Source organism: Sparus aurata, chromosome 17 (genome assembly GCF_900880675.1).
Source record: "Sparus aurata chromosome 17, fSpaAur1.1, whole genome shotgun sequence".
In the NCBI taxonomy this organism is placed as follows: Eukaryota; Metazoa; Chordata; class Actinopteri; order Spariformes; family Sparidae; genus Sparus; species Sparus aurata.
The window spans coordinates 11,063,464-11,082,117 of NC_044203.1; the positions used below are offsets into that span (position 1 = coordinate 11,063,464).

Below are 18,654 nucleotides of genomic sequence, written 5' to 3' on the forward strand. Positions count from 1 at the left end.
CCTGAGCACTCATTCAACTAAAAAGCTGCAGAGGGACAAAGATTGAGTGGACTTTATCATCCATTTAAAATCAATGACGAAAGATCGGAAGGAACTGAAACTATGAAGGACCAAGCGGTGCACAAGGCTCAAAGAATACTAATCAGACAGGTGAGTACAATAAAAACTCCTTGATTGTTGTAACACTCCAAAGGAAGACGTAGATGACCACTCCAGCCTTTATCCCACCACCACTTTATACATAAACACAGTAACGTTTTACTATGAGACATTTTAACAGACTAACTTTTAAAAGTAGTTTAACTTTCACTTTGTTAAAACATTCTGGTGGTATCTCCGCTACAACACACTCAAAGTCAGGTGTCTCTGCTAAAGGTGAAATGATTAGCCAATTAAATAGTCAGAAAAGTTAGTCAGCTGAAAAAGATAATTCACTGGCAGCTATTTTAATAATCAATTAATAGTCTAGGTTCTCCAATGTGATACTTGACTATTTTTTGGGTTATGTACTGTTTGTACCATAAATACTCTGAAGACGTTGCATTGACTTTTGGACTAAGTTTCATTGAGATTTTTTATTTTATATAATTGTATTTATTTCTTTTACAGACTATTGAGGAAATAATCAGCCAATCATTAAACATCTAAAGTTATGAGTTGAAGACCTAGTCCCTGTAATTTATTTGCAGACCTGTTGAATCCAGGTTGTAATCGTTTTAATCAACTACTAAACTTTTCTGTGGCTGTGTTCTGCACCTCTTAAGTTTCCTTTTTGTTATTAAATTCATGCGTTTCCTTGTGAAATATATAAACCAATGAGTGAAGCCAATTTTCTTTGCCTAAAGGGAATTTTAAACGCCTATAACAGTGTTGTGGGAGGACTAGAGTTCATGAAAAAAAAAATCCTTGAATCCTATTCCACACTGTATAATTTTCAGTTCATAAACTGCTTTGATTTTGCAGTGTTTGCATTTGGATGACTTCCAAATAAAGCCTTTTGCCACAATTTCATTGTGCCTCATAAATAAAAAGCAAATGCATCCTCACCGCATACGGTAATCATAACACAGTGTGTGATAATGAATAAAAAGTGTTCATTCCACTGGGTAAGTTTTATACAAACAGAGACGATGACAATGATCAAAGCAAATGCTATACAAGCAGTGGTGTTTTACTGTGGCAGTAGCATCACATGACACCACCACCATTTTATTAAACCACCTTTAAGTCACCACAAAATATGTAATACAATATAAGGAGGTTATGAAAAAGAAGACCAAGACAAACCCCCTGCTGCAGCGCTTCATAAACCTCCACAACAGGAAACTTGTTTAATAGGTCCCAGTACCCGTGACATTCCTACAGGAGCATGGAGATGACTGCATCTGGCTCCCATCAATGCTGCACAAAATGAGAAATATCAGCCATGTCCCAAATCTATTGTCAGTTTTACAAGCAGTGACTAAGCCTTCTTTAAGTCAATATGACCGTCACACACACACACACACACACACACACACACACGTCAACATTACGAACCATCCGATTTATAGTAATCTTGATGTTTTTATTGTCGTTCATATGAAGTGTGCTAAAAAAAGATTTGTGAGAAATCCAAAGTTAAAGTGCAAGAAAACTGAGTCTTAATCATTGACATTCAACAACTGGTTAACACTAAACTCAATTCCTTCTTAGGTAATGAAATCCTTTCACTGACATCACTGGTATAAAAAGTGTGTAGTAATTAGGTCAAAATCATAAAAATACAAAACCACTTCCATTCTAACGGTGAAACAGGTAGTGAACCAGCTGCATGGGCTGACACTGTCAGCTGTAAGTCCCATTTGTGGTTTGAGCACTCACTATGTTAAGCTACCAAACTTTATACTTTGTGCCCTTATTCCTATCACACTGTAACATACAGTGTATAGCCTGACCGATAGATAGGTTGGCAAAACGTATCAACCGATATTGGCTTATCACAGGTATATTGGTTTTGGTGTATGTTTTCCCGATATGAACTGATATGAAAACATTTTGCAGAAAAAGATGCTCGGGGTACATTATAATATTTACAGTTCCAGTGAAGTTTACGGTTTCAGTGCACTGATGTAATTTCGGACAATCAAAAATGCATTGTTATACTGTATAATATCCCGCCTCCATTACAAGTGTTTGTCACAACTGCATTTGAGGGCTTACAGCCAAATGTATGCACATACCGAGTGGAAGCTAATGAGCCTAGCTGGCTATCTCCCACCACCAACAAGGCTGACAGCACATCTTTGGCATTACAAGCGCTAAAACATAAATCACAAGATGTCATAAAGAACCAGTTCCACTAGAGTCCAAAAATTATATTTTTTCTTTTTTGGAAAACTGTATGTACTTTTAATGTACTTGAACTTTTAAAACCCTCAGCGACTTTAGTATGAAAGACCTCAGAGTAATGGCCAAACAGTAAACTCTGAAGTGCAGTCAAAAAAGTTCAAAAATGAACACAGTTAATCCAAGCTTAGAAACAATAAATGGAAAGTCTAAAAAATACACGAAAACAATTGAGAGTTTAAATAATTGTTAACAATTCCTAATCATGTTTGAAAGGGAATTTGAAAACATCGCAAGAAAAAAAACAAAACACATCAGTAAATGTGTTTTCGATTAAATATTAGGAGTAGTCTTGAAAAAAGAAAAACACAAAGACCTTCATTTAAGATTGATGAAACCCTTTTATTAGTTTTTGGTTAGGTTTCAGTTCATGTCAATAACTCGATGATTTATAACTGACTTTTAAAGGATCTGGAGAATCCCTGGGCAACGGACTATCTGGTGGTGTGTGTTGCATCTTAGAGGACCTCTTGGATGTCACTGTGCCCTTGTGACTTCAGACACTCTTGCCTTTTCCACTCAGTCCTGCTATCGGCCTTCAGGCTGACCTCAATGATCTCAATCTGCCCACACCTCAGGCCAAGGCTTCTTAACTAAACCGTCCTCTCCAGTGGAAAACTGACGACCTGGCCCAAAAACAGCAATGAGCGATCCAATCTAAAGTGCCTTTTGCTTTTAGAGGGCTTGTTTCATAACACTCACTGCCATCATCATGTCTGCCATTATCATATGGTGCCGAATTAGTGTTTACTGACAATCACCGCATCGGATGGATGGAGTAGAAAGGTGTGATTTCACATATCATTTTGATTTTTGCAGCCATTTTTCTTTGGTAATTAATCTCATCTGTTTAGAGAATGACTACCACAGATGAACAGCTCCGTCTTTTTAAAAATCCAACAGAACAACCATGGCGAACACTCACAATACGTCTTATCTCTCAGAATCCATCAGAGCCATGAGCCTATATCATTTTTCAATGCGTCTAGTGTGGATTTGGCCACGTTTCTCTGGTGAGTGACACTGGGAAGAATTTGAGAAATCTCCAGTACCTAGCTGTGGAATGTAAGCATTAGTAATGGCCAGGAGGAAGAATGGAAAAGAAGTCAGAAGCAGACAGTCAAGTGGGGGGTGGAGGGGGACTGGAGGAGACAGAGGGGAGATTACGATACCTTCAACATTTTTGGTAAGCCACAAGTGGCCTTCGTTAATTTACTATTCTTATCCATATAAATTACCCGAATACTGTAAACTGAAGTGCTGGTCAAGGATTAATTCCTTTTGCAGTGTTGCATTACGCCATACTTTTCACCGGCGACACCACCAGAGAGACGGAGGAGCTGGCCCTTTCGCCGAAAAACAGCCATGAGTAATTTTCCAGTGATATAACCACCGAAACACTGCTGCGGCACCACACACAACAGAATCATGACACACATGATCCCCCCCACACTCCCGACTCTCTCTCTCTCTCTTGCCCCACATGTTTTCTTTTACCCCACAAAGTCCCGCTGGTTCAGTCCACAGAGCGCAGTGTTAACATTGTAATTACAGACGTGGGCTACAATAATAACGCGGGGAGAAGGGCCCAAACCTCTGGCCACTTTCTTCCTGTGCCATTTACTTCCACTTTGATTTGTTTCCTGTGTGTGTGTGTGTGTGTGTGTGTGTGTGTGTGTGTGTGTGTGTGTGTGTGTGTGTGTGTAAAAGTGGGCCAAAGATATTCAGAGTGTTGTGGTGGCTGCGACCCCTCGGCTGAAAGGGAAACACAGGCATGAGCCCGGCCTGTCTGCGTGCTAATCGCTAGCAGGCGTCCGCCCCATTCCCTGGCCTGGCTCCAGACCTCAGATTCAGATAAAGTCAGAGTCTGCTCACCACCGCACTGGGTGTCAAATCTGGCCTGCTCTCAAAGTAAGGGCAAAATCCACTGACAGCCTGGGTCTAAATAATCTGCAGGATCACAATAATATCCCATGACACTTTGTAATTATCTCAAAACACTTGATATGACAAAGCTGACTGAATGTACAGCGAGTTCATCAAAGGTTTTACATCGGCTGTTCCAAACACACTGTCTGGTGTGTTTTTCCTGGGAACAATCCTCTGGCACACATGAGGGGTTCCCGTCCTTAAAAAAAAAAAATGCAATTTCCAGCACATTTCCAACTTCCTGCCAACTCAATGTTCTCTGTGTGGGATTCTCATTTCTCATTTGACATATTAATAGCTAACCTTGAGAACAGTTGTTAGATGCTAAGACAGTAGGGCCAATCACCGGTCGGTGTCATGAGATCCTAGACATGGTAAGTGCTGCACTTTATGACACTAGTTGTTCTTCTTTCTCTTCCCGTCTCTCTGTCTCCTAATGGCTTTAAATTTACATGTTTCTACATGAAGTGTAGAAAAGGTGCATTATGTAGTTATGGGGGAATCAATTTTAATCTGAAGAGATTCACTGGCTGATTTTTTATGCTCAAACAAACTAAATAAAACACGCTCCTTCATTTTCATACTGACCTTAAAGGACAACACAATTTCATACCGTTTTAATTTGTTTTTATTTGGTGGATCATGCCACCTTTCTAGCCTCAAACAGGTTTCTGGGGACCGTAGTTTGCCCTGAGAACTTGTTTATTCAACTATGGAAAAAATTTACATAAAGTTTTAATCAATATTGTAATTAAAATTCTGAGTATGAATGTGGTGCCCCTATAAATATATGTAGTAATGAATCAATAATATAGCTATGCATTTAAAAGAATTAAGAGTCTGTCTTTACTTACCTGCCTGCATGTTAATCTGCCAAGGGGCCTGACATTAATTTAATCGTCTCCACAGGCCGTAACTCTAACTTCTCTCACCCACCCAATGCTACGGCAGCTTAGTACTCCTTGTATCTGATGGTATATGTAGAAGTGGTTGGAAAACCTTTTCTTTATTGCTTGACAGAAAACAATGTTCCAGTGCAACTTTAGATGCCATCATCACTTGGCCAGAGGAGACAAGACCATGGACGCATTAAGAAAGAACAGACTGAGTAGATATTTCCACAGACTACTGACTGATATAATTACGCCAATTCACTATGAAGATAGATGCATATGCGTCTTCGAGAGACCAATGCATCAACACCTTTTCAACATCTGGCAGGAATGCGTCTCACGCCACTTTCGGATTTCCATCAGTCTTGTATTCACTTATTCTAAGCTTTTCACATTTCTTAAAATAACTAATCATAATTTCTGTTTCATTTCCAAACTGGTTGGGACACAATCGTTCTTCATACCCTCCTGTAGCACAAAAAACCCCTGTAATACGAAATTGCTGCTCTGAAGGCTATCATCCTATTAATCAACTTTAATTTCAGAGTGACTGATACAGAAACATAGATACAAATCGCACTTTACCATTGCTGCTATGACTACTAAGAATAGTAAACAATAAAAAAAAGTTTAAAAAGCCAATTTATCATCTTTTTTATACATGGATTCAGATGCACCATTATAATTATACCAAACTGAGTGAAACCTTACCTACCTTATATTAAAATGTTTAAAATGTATTCTGTTATTCAGATGTTTTAATCACATTATTATTTCTGCTGTTCTTGGTTTATTAACACACCTTCCACAGTACGTGCCAATTCTGCTGTCCAGATGGTTTTGCAGCTATTTTCTTTCCTGTTGCCTTGCTCTTCTTTGAATAATACCATATCAAAAATAAGTGGAAACAAGCCCTTCTTGATAATCGCAGCAGTCCTAAACACAAGCGGGTCCTGGATCATCATCTGGAGGCCACCTGTTAGTTGCTGTGATTTGCTGCTCTACAATATTATCATCCTGACAAGCTCAAGGCTCTTCTTTCTAGTTGGGAAATGGAGCAAAAGGGATGCACCATAATTTCTACTTTATGTTCTTCCGTTGGCTTTCATGGAAATGCAGAGCTCAGAGGAAGCTGCTGCTGCTGCTGCTGGATCAAGGACGAGCAGTGAGCGAGTTCAGACATTAGCCCAATCAGTGAATAGATTTAAAGGTTGGGCTTCAGCATCACTATTGTGGTGGGAACTTAAATGAAACCTGCTGTGCCATGTTCACAAGCACCAAGTAAAACTGGATCGTGTAACTGAACCAGGATTTGCCAGCAGACTTGTTTCAACGAATTTCCATGTGGCCGTTCAGAAACCTGGCGTTATTGGACGGGCTCTGTACATTTTCATGATTCTATGTGATTGTAGCTGAAACACGAGGATAATGAGGCTGCTCTGAGCAGCAGATGTCAAAGCAGACGCCTTAAGTGGTTGACAGGGAACTTGTCCAGACCTTGTAAAATATAAATTTGTCACTTTTTTCTGGCTTCTGTACAATCAAAATTTAAAAATATATTTTTTTCCCAACCAACCACCTGACAAAAATAAATCCTTTTAGTTGTGGAACCATTACTAAGCTGACATCATCATCATTTAGTTTGTAACTGAGCTCAGGGTCTCCTGTGAATGCAGCTAAACTCTCTATTATTATTATTATGGAGTTATTAAAAACGCTACTACCAGATGTGGCAGAACAGTCCTGGGTCAAAACTGGGGATTATTGGGGGAGGAAAGCTGATCAGCAAATATAAAAGCTCAGTTAACCACAACAATTCTGACACTCCAACATTTTGACATTGGATCAAATTTTCCAAAACATTTTCAGGGGAGGCTGAGACGAGAGTGGTCTTGTTTGGTTTTCCCCACAGAAAGCAACAGCCAGACTACTTTATTAGTCATAAATATTCAAATTATGGTTTAAACCTCCAGAGTCCGTTTTTATTCATTATCAAAAGATTGTTTCCATGTGAGGAAGCCAGAGCCAGTTTTGCATAAATACAGACGATTAAATGGTTTTTTTAAGTATCGTCTTTTTAAAATTGTTATGTTCCATATTAATGTGAGGTCGCAATTTGGAAGACTTTCCATCAATCTGTGGTGCGCTGCTCTGCTAATGTCATGGCAACTTCAAATGATTATTCAGCCCATTTAATTATGGAAGGTGGTATTTAAAAACAGTAACAGCCACAGCCATCAAGATTAGAACAACAGTGGAACTTGAAATTGAGCAGAAAACACTGGTGGCTCCCTGAGTCCATTTGCTTTTGTGTCTTCTTCCACCTCAGCACATGACAAACAAACATATTTGAGCGCACTCTGTCCTGCCTGACTCCCGCCTGCTTCCAAACATTGTATTTACCTGCCGTCTCTGGCTCGGGACACACATTACAGCTTGAAACCATTAAGTGAGAGTGAGGGGGTGAGCAGAGCCTTGATAAGGAGTTCTTATCTGTACAGTGAGTCAACAGACGCCAGAGCACTCAGAACACACAGGCAATGCAACCTGCATCACTTCCAAGAATCAGAACAGATGCTGCTGCACATTCCTCCTCCTCCTCCTCCTCCTCCTCCTCAGCCCCCCCTCACATCTCTACCTCCTCCATCAACCATTAAATTCTGCCTTTGTATGTGACCCGGACACACATGTATTTATACGTTTTCAGGCTTGAGATATTGGTGCACTTGTGCGCTGCAGGTCCTTAAGTAACTCCTCCTGCGTGTGTTTTGGAGGGTTGAACAGGTTCAGCCAAAATTGGTTGCATCACTATGAGGGCTGAGCTCCAGGCAGCGCTGCAGTCACAGAGACTTTGGGCCAAGAGACACATCTATCAAGGGAGGAAGTTTACACACACTTAAGGGAAGACAATGAACTGGATAAAGGCTGTTAGCTGGCCAACCATAGACCGACAGGCCACCTCAAGTCCTGAACACACAGAGTCAGAGTCACCACCGCTTCCAAATATTTGATGATTACATCAAAATCTAATGACAAAGCACTTTGGCACGATTATTCCCAACGTGTTTGATGAGAATAGAAAATTGCTTTGACGTGTTGCAATTCTGACAGGTTCAAACAAAAGCTGCAACTCACAGACGGAGCAGTTATTGTTTAAAAATATTAGGCTTGGAAATGCTTTTTAAATTCCTTTTTGGTCAGGCTGCATGCACAAAGTTAAACTGTTATGAGACTGTTATGAGTACGAAAAATTAGATGCTTCTGTCCTCACTGAACTTAAGTTTCCCGTTTGGTTGCATCCCACATGTTCGCTGTGGTGCTGTGGTGCTGTGGTACAGGGTAGAGTCGGTCTGTGTTTATGCACCGCTCACTGCTTAGGGAACACTCTGTGCTGTCACCAATTGTATGTAATTGAAAACAGATCCAATTATACACCAATTTTAATGCATGAACTCACATTATTCAAAACCTGTCTTCTTTGCAGGGAACGTTTTCATGAAAGGTCTGCATGCTGCACAAAATTCAGAGGGTCTTCCCGCCAGCCTTCACCCTGCCAGACAGGTGCATGCCGAGTAAACAAGGCCACACACGAAGGATATAAGGTGGACAGCTGAGATATGAGTTATGCTGGACAGGACACTTGTGTATTTAAGGGAGAATGGGAGGAATAAAAAAAAACAATGTTTCTGGATCCATCTTGAGGTGTGTGAGTGTTTCATACTCAAGAGAAAGACTTGAGAGGGATGGATGACTTTTATAGGAGCAGATGGGGGCTTGCAAACTGACAGGCTAGCAGAGACTTGTTAAGAGGACATGCCCTGACTGACTAACTCCCTGTGGTTGAAATGAACAAAAATCTGTGGGATGCGTCCAATAATACTGAGAGAGTGAGGAAGGCAGACAGACTTGAGCTTCATGCTCAGCCAGTAACTAAGAGATACCAACACAACAGAGGCTATAAAAACAGACTTTTTTCACCAGAACACATTGCCACACCTTGAAGTGACAGCCTCTGGGCCCACAACATTTTGTACAGTTAGTGAAAGAAATAGTGTTGTGGTCGAGTTGGCTCTTTGAACACATCAATCAGGAAAAGGAAAATAACACTTTCAACTCTTAATTGTGAGGTTGGTAATGCGCCGTTTATAGCTCTCTATACTATACTTGGCTCAGGAGGGATAATGGCTGTCACATTTTATTCATAACCAAAAGTTTTGCTTGAACAGTTTAGAAAAAAATATTTTCCATTTGCATCATAATCCAACAGAAGCTCCTAAAATCCAGCTTGACCTACTGTGTGCCCGGTCAATCCATCAGTAAACTAAGCTTATCACTAAAAGTGGAGGAGGACACGAGGCAAGCAAAGCTGTCCTGACTGGAAAAATCAAAAACACTGAAGCATCCGAGAAGCAGTGTGTGAAAGTATTTTGGGTTCTAAACTGTAGATGGGAAAACAACCAACAAAAATAAGCCTGTTTCCTGACTTAGTAAAAAGCAGCTGCCTTACTCATCAACAACAACAACCTGCTAGCTGCAACCTAAGTAAGCCAGCGGAGGCACCAGAAACTACGCAAGCTTGTCCAACTTCTTCCTGGTCACAACACTCATCCTCATGACCCCTGCCAGAAGTTCATACATAACTTTACACTCTATGGAAAATATTTGAATAAATCCCAACTAATTACGTGTTAAGTTACATCAAATTCAAACTGACTTTATAAAAAAGTGATGGTCCTAGAATGAATAAAGGTAAGAAACAATCCAATTTGTCCAGCAGCCTCTGGTAAAATAGAAAAAGCATTATTTGACTTCACATTATTACTGACATCTTTTTTTTTGTACAATGGATTGTATTTATATTTTTTTGTCTCTGTGACCAATCAAAGCATTTGACAAAACAAATCAGCATTCCTCCATTCACGCACACATTCATACACTGGTGGCAGAGGCTGCTATGCGAGGCGCCACCTGCTCATCAGGAGCGATAACAACACACGTACACACACTCACATACCAATGAAAGCGATTTGGGTTTCAGTATCTTGCTAAAGGATATTTTGACATGTAGACTGCAGGGCCAGGAATCAAACCACCAACCCTCCGATTGGTGGCCGACCTCTCTACCTCCTGAGACACAGCCGCCCTGTGCTTGTGGAAAGCATAGACAGACTTTGGACCCCTCATGTCGGGCATTCCTAAATATTCTGACTTCATCTTGGCCACATCAGCAAATTGATGCCGCAGATTGGTCTTTGACAGGTCTGTTTAGAAGCCAGCACTCACAAATTCAAGAAGTTACAGTAGGTGAAGAAACAAACGAGGGCAGAAAAAAAAAAAAAAGGAGGGCCATTGGGTGCAGAAGCTGCTGCCCAACAGGACCCGTATATGGTGCCGTCTCTGTCTGTGTGACTGTACTACTGACCAGCCTTGGCGAGCCACTCCGATTCTATGTTGGCCAGATTTATTGAATCTGGAAAACCTGAAAATGAGGCTGAATCAGCAAAGATGGAGTAATACAATAATGAGAGCTGAGATTTCTTAAAATACTGCTGACACGCCAATTTGAAGCCAAGACAAAAAAAAAATAAAAAATGTCGATCATTTAAGAACGCACCGAAACATTGGCTAATTGGCCGTCTGAACAACAATAAAAGCCACTTCACAATCAGGAGCTAGACAGACCACTCAGTAAGGAATCAAAAGCTTAAATGTGGCATGTGCTCCTAACATGAGCATCTTTATGACAAATGCATCTCCACACGTACTCTGTGGAAAGTCTCCCTGTCGTACTCGGCCAGTGTACTGTATCATCTGAGCCGCTGGTCTGGCAGAGGTAAACCAGCCATTTTGTTTATCCCTTAAAGAACAACTATTACATTTACCGGACCGCACTGGACAGCGGGACAACATAAAATACACTCACTTTTTCTCTACGTTTACAGCAAATTCTGCCCATGATCTCCTTTGTCAACAAGAGGGCTGAATATATTTAGATCCAAGTATAGCTGATGGCTGCCAGAATGGATCCCTCAGGAAACAGAAAGATGGCATGTTCGTCCAGAGCGCTGCCTTAATGATCTCTCATGCTTAAAGACACATCATTCTTCATTTATTTTATACATCCACGCTCAAAAACAACACAGGCTACATATAAATCAGCTCACCACACACACATGCACACACGCACACACCCTTGACTAAAAAGATACGCGAGGTAAATGTGACTCACAGGAAATTTTAATTGGCTGCCAGAAGCCGGATGTGCGTCTGCGGCCTATCTCACTGTCTGCGCACACACACACACACACACACAGACACACACACAGACACACACACACACACCGCATCTGACGGCCAGTTAATAAGCACTACAAAAGGCCAGCTTTACCGAGATGTGTGGAAGCCGGAAAAGCTGGACACCAGGTGTACAATCTTTTGAATTAAGAAGTTGACACAATGTCATGGCTACTCCCTCTCCAACGCTTAGAATAGTACCGGTCCAAAGACTCTATTCATCAGAGAAGAAGAGACTTTACAGAAGACTCCATCAACTCATCCACTTTTCTTTTTACAAAGTAAAAAAAAAAAAACATGTCAAGTAAAGACGACACCATGTTACAGGACTACACGGGGATAACATCACATGCAATGATGAATATACACTGATCAGTCAAAAGCACCGAAGCTCAGTGGTCGGTCAGTTTGAAGGGACTTGGCTTGGGGGCCTCGAGGGGGGCCGGTTCAAGACCCGCTCAGGAAAGGTGCGAGTTCACCTCCTGGGCACTATTGATGTGCAAGGCACCGCACATCATAACTGCTCGGGGCTTTCGCATACGGGGCAGCTGCTTCTGCCTGACACCTCTCCATACATTAATGCATGTGTATACGTCCCGTTAGTGTATGTGTGCACGTGTGTTTATTTGGGGCCAAGTGTGTGAACTTTTGTCTTCTCCTTGATCAATTTTTTTTATTTTTTTTTTTTTAGAAACAATGTTCCGCTGACAAAACTTTGGGTGCTGGCAGTCACATTCCAAGGTATTCCCTTACGGCAGCTCACCCACTTTTGCAACACACAGGACCCACATGAGCCACGACAATAAAACCACCAACACCAAACAGCCACAACGTTTTATGTGAATATCAACATCATGGCTTTCACTTTTTCCTCCTTCTGTGAGAATTTGCTGCTGTTCTCCGTTTCCCTGTATATCATTTTAAATTGAGTATCCTCGGGTTTGACAGATGAAAAATCTGTTACAAAAATAATAATCACTTACAGCCCTAAAATGGTGCTGTATAAAAATATACCACTTTTAACTAGTTGTGCATGGGTGGGTCGCTGAGTGACGAAACTCTTAATGTCTGAGCGGCAGCCACAGAAGCAGCTGTGCAGCATCCAGCAGTTAGGGCACCACTGTGCAGGGTTACTGAGGACATGAAGGGCCATGTTTCTCATTTCTGGAATTAGCTTCTGCTTCATTGTTGCAGAAACCTTCAAGGCATACGTGTATTTTGCTGTCCTACAGATCACATTTTAATTATTGGGAAATTCCAGCAATAACTTTGCCCAATATTAAGTGCAAATTAAACTTTTGCCTTGCGCCTGGCTGCAAGACACTGTGTAAGCAAGCAATTTGTGTGCTTTCACTAGTCATGTCTGCTTTTAAGTATATATTTGAGACGGGTGCTATAAAAAAAATCCCAGTGATTTTTGCTCAATGACAGCATTTAATCAGCTTGGTAATATTTTTGGGTACGGACTCAATCCAGGGCTATTTTCCCAGATCAATCATTTGTTTAACTTAAATAAATTGACAATTACCATTCTCCAATTCGACAATATGCTGGCTCAACAATATCCAACAGAGCTATTCCTCCCATTCAAGAAGCAGAAATACCTTTTATTGAGAATGTATACAGCTAACCTATAACCTATCTACACACAAGGTTATGTCAGTGTTAGGCCTTGAATACCTTTTTTTTTACATTAAGAGGAATAGGTAGGGATATTTAATTTATGCTTTGCGCATCAAACCAGTGCTGATTATACCTTGTATTTAAGTTGACGAGCCTCAGCAGCTTAACAGCTCCTTCGCGCTCCAATTGTTTTCATTCTGACTTAATGCACATCTGGATATTTTCCTATGTGCATCAGATTAATTAAAAGATAAAAGCCCTTTAATGTGTATTCCTAGGCATTATTCTAAGTGATAAGAATCATGACTTGGCCTGGAACTCATTCTGTGCCTTCACTGAGATTTGATAATAGCCTGATTCGAAGCCTTTCTGTGCTCAGCCAGCAGCACAAAAAAAAAAGGGTTTCAATGGAGGAAATAAAAACACTTGAAGAATACCGGTGTAATGCAACAGTAACTTAACTGCCGGATATGAAAACATGACTAGAATAATGTGTGTGTTTGGGGACTGTGGGGAAATTGGTTTATGAGGTTTGTTTTTATAATCAACAGATATTCGAGGGCATTTGGTTAGAGGAAATGACAAGGAGAGATGTTGTTGACGAGCTCAAGGTGGCAGGCCTGGCATCAGGCTCACTAAGCAGCACATAAACACTCCATTCAATTTCATGGCAGTTGTTTTAATGGGGCACTACTACCACATTCTCTTGAAAAGTCCCCTCTATGAACAAACAATCTGTAACTGAGTAGTGCTCACTTGGAACTGCGAGTTCTTCAATGCCAGCGCAACACTACTGTCTCTGCCATCAGTTCAAACTGACTCCCTATTAAATTACTACCCTCCTACCACAATTTCATCCTGTGCCTCAACTGTTGGCTATAAGATTTGCTTGGCGGCAGGGACAGCGTGGTGCTCACTGTCAAAGTTGAACGTTTCACCAGAGGAGCATGAAAAATTGTTAATAAATATGCAAAATGAATATGTATCTGGTGGTTTAGCTGCAATAATCAGCTGCGTTGACCAAAGAAGACAGCATGTGATATATTCAAGGCTACGGCAGCAGAGAGGAGAGGATGCATTTACACTGTGAAGCTACTTTAACACACACACACCTTTTCATTTCCAAAGAGCTTTGAAAAAAAACAAAAAAAAAAAACATCAGGCTACGTCTTGCTGGCCTCCTGGTGATTTAGTCTACTGTCACGGCCCAGTGGCAACCAGAAAAGTCTCTTTTGGTGCCTCTTTTCCACAGACTGTTGTGCTCCTTCCCCCATTTCAAAATAAATAAAGATGGAAAACACTCCTTTCTACAAGCCCTCCCATACAAAGCATTTTGTTTTGGTGAGGGCCGTCGCCTGTCTCAGGCTGAGGCGACACAAACTGGTAGTCGAGGCTTACCAGCTGTGGAAGGAATCCCGTTTATCAAGCACCAAAGACAACAAACACACGGTCCAGAGGAGCATTTCCTCAGCACCACAATAAATATCTAGAGCAGGAGGGTGATTCCAGTGCACTACAGCTCTTCAGTGGCAACATCATTTATGCCAAATAATGATCTAAATGATCTTTGCAAGTGTAATCGCATGGGAATACAGAACATGACCACACAGCCTGTGAGCACAGAGCACAAAGTAGAGATATAAATAGACTATGATAAAAAGAACTTATTTTAGAATATTGGTTAACCAGAAAGCAACACCACAAACAGAAATGAAATACTTTTTAAAGTGGAGAGCTGGAGGGAGCGTGAGAATTTCCTTTTACTTGATGCTGCTCAGTTTTGAGATGCAGCCTTGCTCAAGCCGCTGTGTTTGGGATCTTTTTTTTTTTTACCTTACAAACGGTTTCAACATCCCAGGGCAGGATGGTCTGTAGGTCGATGAGCTCGCAAGAGACTCCCAGTTTCTCCTGAGCCATGTTGGCCACTTCCCTCATCACATGGATCTAAAACAGAAAAAGAAAGAAAGAACGCCTTAAATCTTGTGAGCTCATGCTGTTTGCAGTTTAGCTAGGATTTCATATCTGCTGCAATAAATCTCCTGACCTTGATTCGCCATGCACGTGTTTAAGTTCTAACTCGCTTCTTTAAAAAGTCTAGGGCAAATGACACTGATGGTTTTCACCATTTATGTGAGCTGTTGCAAAATGCATGAAAAACAAACAAATCATCAATGGCAAGCAGAACTGCTGCCAAATTACTCTAAATATCTATCCCACAGTAATGACACTAAATTACACATAAAGATATACATATAGCAGAGCGTAGTATCACAGTAAACAGCATACAGTACAGAGGCACAAAGATTTTTCATAAAAAAAAAAAAAACAGACACATTTGCACACTTTGGATTTGGTCTTTCAACAAAACAAAAAGCGTATTTCTTCATTCCACCAGAAAGTGTGATTAACAAGTAACTATAAATGTTAAAAAAAGGAAAACATCAAAACTCAGTGGACCAACTGGTATTGCAACTTGATGTTCACATTAGCTCCCTTTTAAGAGCTTGTAACCGCAGCAGGAGGTTAAAAATAAGTAATTTAATAGTAATAACGCCAATAAAGAATCGATTTCATTACACTTTCTGCAGGGGACAACACAGCGTCTCACATATCATTGCCTAATAAACAGGGAGTTGAAAACAGCAATTTAATCCTCAAAACATTGCGTGCAAGTCATTCCTATTAATTCATCATTTGTGTAATAAATTACTTGAGTTCACAGAGTCCGTGTTTACTGGCAGTCATTGCTGGCTGCTTTAAATAAGAAATGCTATGATAAATCTGAATCATCACAACTAGACGACTTGTCAACAGTCGAGCCAGATTGAAAGATGCAGGCCCTGGACTCAAGTTAACAAAAAAAGCTCAATAACTCTAAGTATTTGTTATGGAAAGTACATTATACGCAGCAGATAAAGTGGATCTTTCTGAGGGAGGAAACATTAAGAGGCTGTTAAGAAGAGGGGAAAACCCTTTTCTTTTTGGGGAAACTGAGGACTGGGCACTCTTCCTTTTACTCCACTCTGCGCAGGTTGGTTTTCTTTACTCTTACTTGTACAGGCCTGACAGACGGGGGGGAGTAATGATGAGGGAGAGAAGAGCCATGCTTTCCACTGATTTACTGGATCTTCATTCTTCTCTGTCCACCCTTCAACGGTAATACTGGCTTTGATGGAGAAGTTTTCCTTCAATGCCCTCAGACCCCCCTCCCGTGCTCAGGGAACATTTCGACCTGGATAAGCTGGTTAAAGTGGCGCTGGACAATCGAAGGGGACGACTCCTGGTGAGTTACAGGCACCTTGATACCAAGCTACAGAAAATAAAATCTCTTGGGTGAAAAGAAAGACAACAATGTGAGCAGCATATACTGTAAGTAGTGTTATCACATGGAGAGCCTTGACGTTGTGGAAATGTCTGGGCAAATAAAGCCACAGACCGAGAGACACTGCTGGGAAAGAGGGGGCTTGTGTTGGTCTTAAAGTTAATCCACTGCTTGCGTCTGTGGCTTTAAACATGATTTAGCGGAGACGACACCGGGCTCCCTTTTTCCCCCCGTGGCTATGGAAAATGATCCAAAGATAGATGACAATTTTAAACTGCTCAGGTCACCCAGAGTCTGTCAGTGATGCACGGGGGCCGCCTACCTGTGTCCCCCAGGCAACCAGGGTGACATCGCTTCCTTCCTGTAGGATCTCGGCCTGCGAGAGTGGGACGGTGTAGGCCTCCACGGGAACCTGCTCCACTAAGGAAACACACACATTTTCAATAACAAATTAATATTCCCTTGGTGCTTATGTGCAAACACATTACATGCAAGCTCACATGCGAAATAAAACCACGGCCCCATTCTGAACACATTCATTAATCATTTCGCTGTGCACCCTGTGGTTTTCATGAGAAATATACGAAAACTGACCGGACATCTAAATAATATACTTGACGACAAACCGGTGAAATGACAGGACCGGCAAAGAACACAAACTCTTACTCTAGAACATTTTATCTGGCCCATTTCAAATGCCTCTTCGTGTTTTTTTCCAGAACCTCATCTCTCACAAGAGACGGAGTGTGCTTTTATCAGCACAATCTAATGCATGACCTAATGATAGCTTTTGCCAGCTCCAAGCCTATAACCCTGATTAATCCTGACAACAAAACATTGGTGGGATGGGATATCAGTCAGAAAAGGGGCCACAAAAACAGGACACAATTCCAAAAAGGGGGGCCTCTCAGCCAGCCTCTCTTTGAACCAAAGTCCAAGACAAAGTGCATATAAGTATACGGTTTGAATAATAGTTAATAATGCCTTGGAAAGCTGAAGCACAGCTATGGAAATCATTACAACGCAGAAACTTATCATAAACTCAAACTGCCATCACTTTTAAACACGCTGCTTATTAGCAATATTTATACTGTCCAGACACAACATATAATCACCAAATGTAGTACTTTAAATATCTTTGAACCAGTTACCATTACAGCTTTGGCTGCAAAACACCCCAAGCACAAAGTGTGAGTTGATTCTGGGGGAACCAAACTGCTGAAAGCATTCCTACATGGCAATGCAGAAAGTCCAAATTACAATTAGGCAAAGTAATCATACTCTGGGGAGACACTGGGTTTGAGACCTCTCTGGAAACCTTGAATGACTTCCATGATCCTTTCAAGCCATAAGGAAAGGAAAAATTGCCCATCCCGGCGACTCACTATGTTAAAACAACATGAAGGGTTTGGGTGAATCATATGCAACTCCAGGTTTCGGCTTCCAGACGAGACAGAAAATAGGCCGTTTGAGTGGAATAATAGCATTTTGCAGAACGTTAAAATTGAATTACGAAAACTGGGTTATGGTTTAATAAGTGGAATCTCAGGCCTCACAAAACAGTATGGCCTCGATGAGACAAATGTGTGGTTTATATCCTAAGAGGGGTGGCTGCAATTAAAATCTGACCTCATAATCCAGGCAGAGATCATTAGAGGCATGTGGACCTGGCATGAGAGCTCTGCCCCCTTTAACATATCATAATAACTCCTGAGACGCTACCAGTACTACCAAAAGCTCCTGTGTGAGATGGATGAAGTATCCGTCACGCAGCTTTCAAAACTGACCTTCAGTTCATGTTGCCAGTAAGGACCTCTGACAGACATGTCTCTACATCCATGAAGACTGATCCATATCTCGTCATATATCTTGGCTTCAGTCCATCTAAAAAATGCTGCAAGACATGACAGGGCAGGCAAGGCCTCCCTCACATACAGCCTACAGTATAATGTATGATGTACCATCTCGCCACTCCCCAAGGGGCCAATAAAACACGATCCATATCAAACGAGTAAATAAAACTTCTGCCAAGAACACACACCTGCTCTTGGCTGCCCTGATGAACCAAATCAAACTGAGAAGTCACTCTTGCATTTCATTTCTCACCTAATGACTTGCTCCAACTCTGTGCTGTATATATTTCCAACACACATGCACACATGATCACAACTAGTTAGTTGCAGAGGTTTGAGAGATCGGCCACCT

The 18,654-nt window shown here is 41.2% G+C and overlaps 1 protein-coding gene across 1 annotated transcript in view; it reads right to left on the reverse strand.

Annotated features, from left to right (window-relative positions):
• Positions 1–18,654, reverse strand: part of bckdhb (branched chain keto acid dehydrogenase E1 subunit beta) — a 54,410-nt gene that overhangs the window by 22,778 nt on the left and 12,978 nt on the right. The window contains exons 7-8 of the mRNA XM_030394830.1: positions 16,772–16,869; positions 14,961–15,071 (exon numbers count right to left, since the gene is read on the reverse strand). Of these exons, the coding sequence (XP_030250690.1) occupies positions 14,961–15,071; positions 16,772–16,869 (209 nt within the window). The remainder of the gene's footprint in view (positions 1–14,960; positions 15,072–16,771; positions 16,870–18,654) is intronic.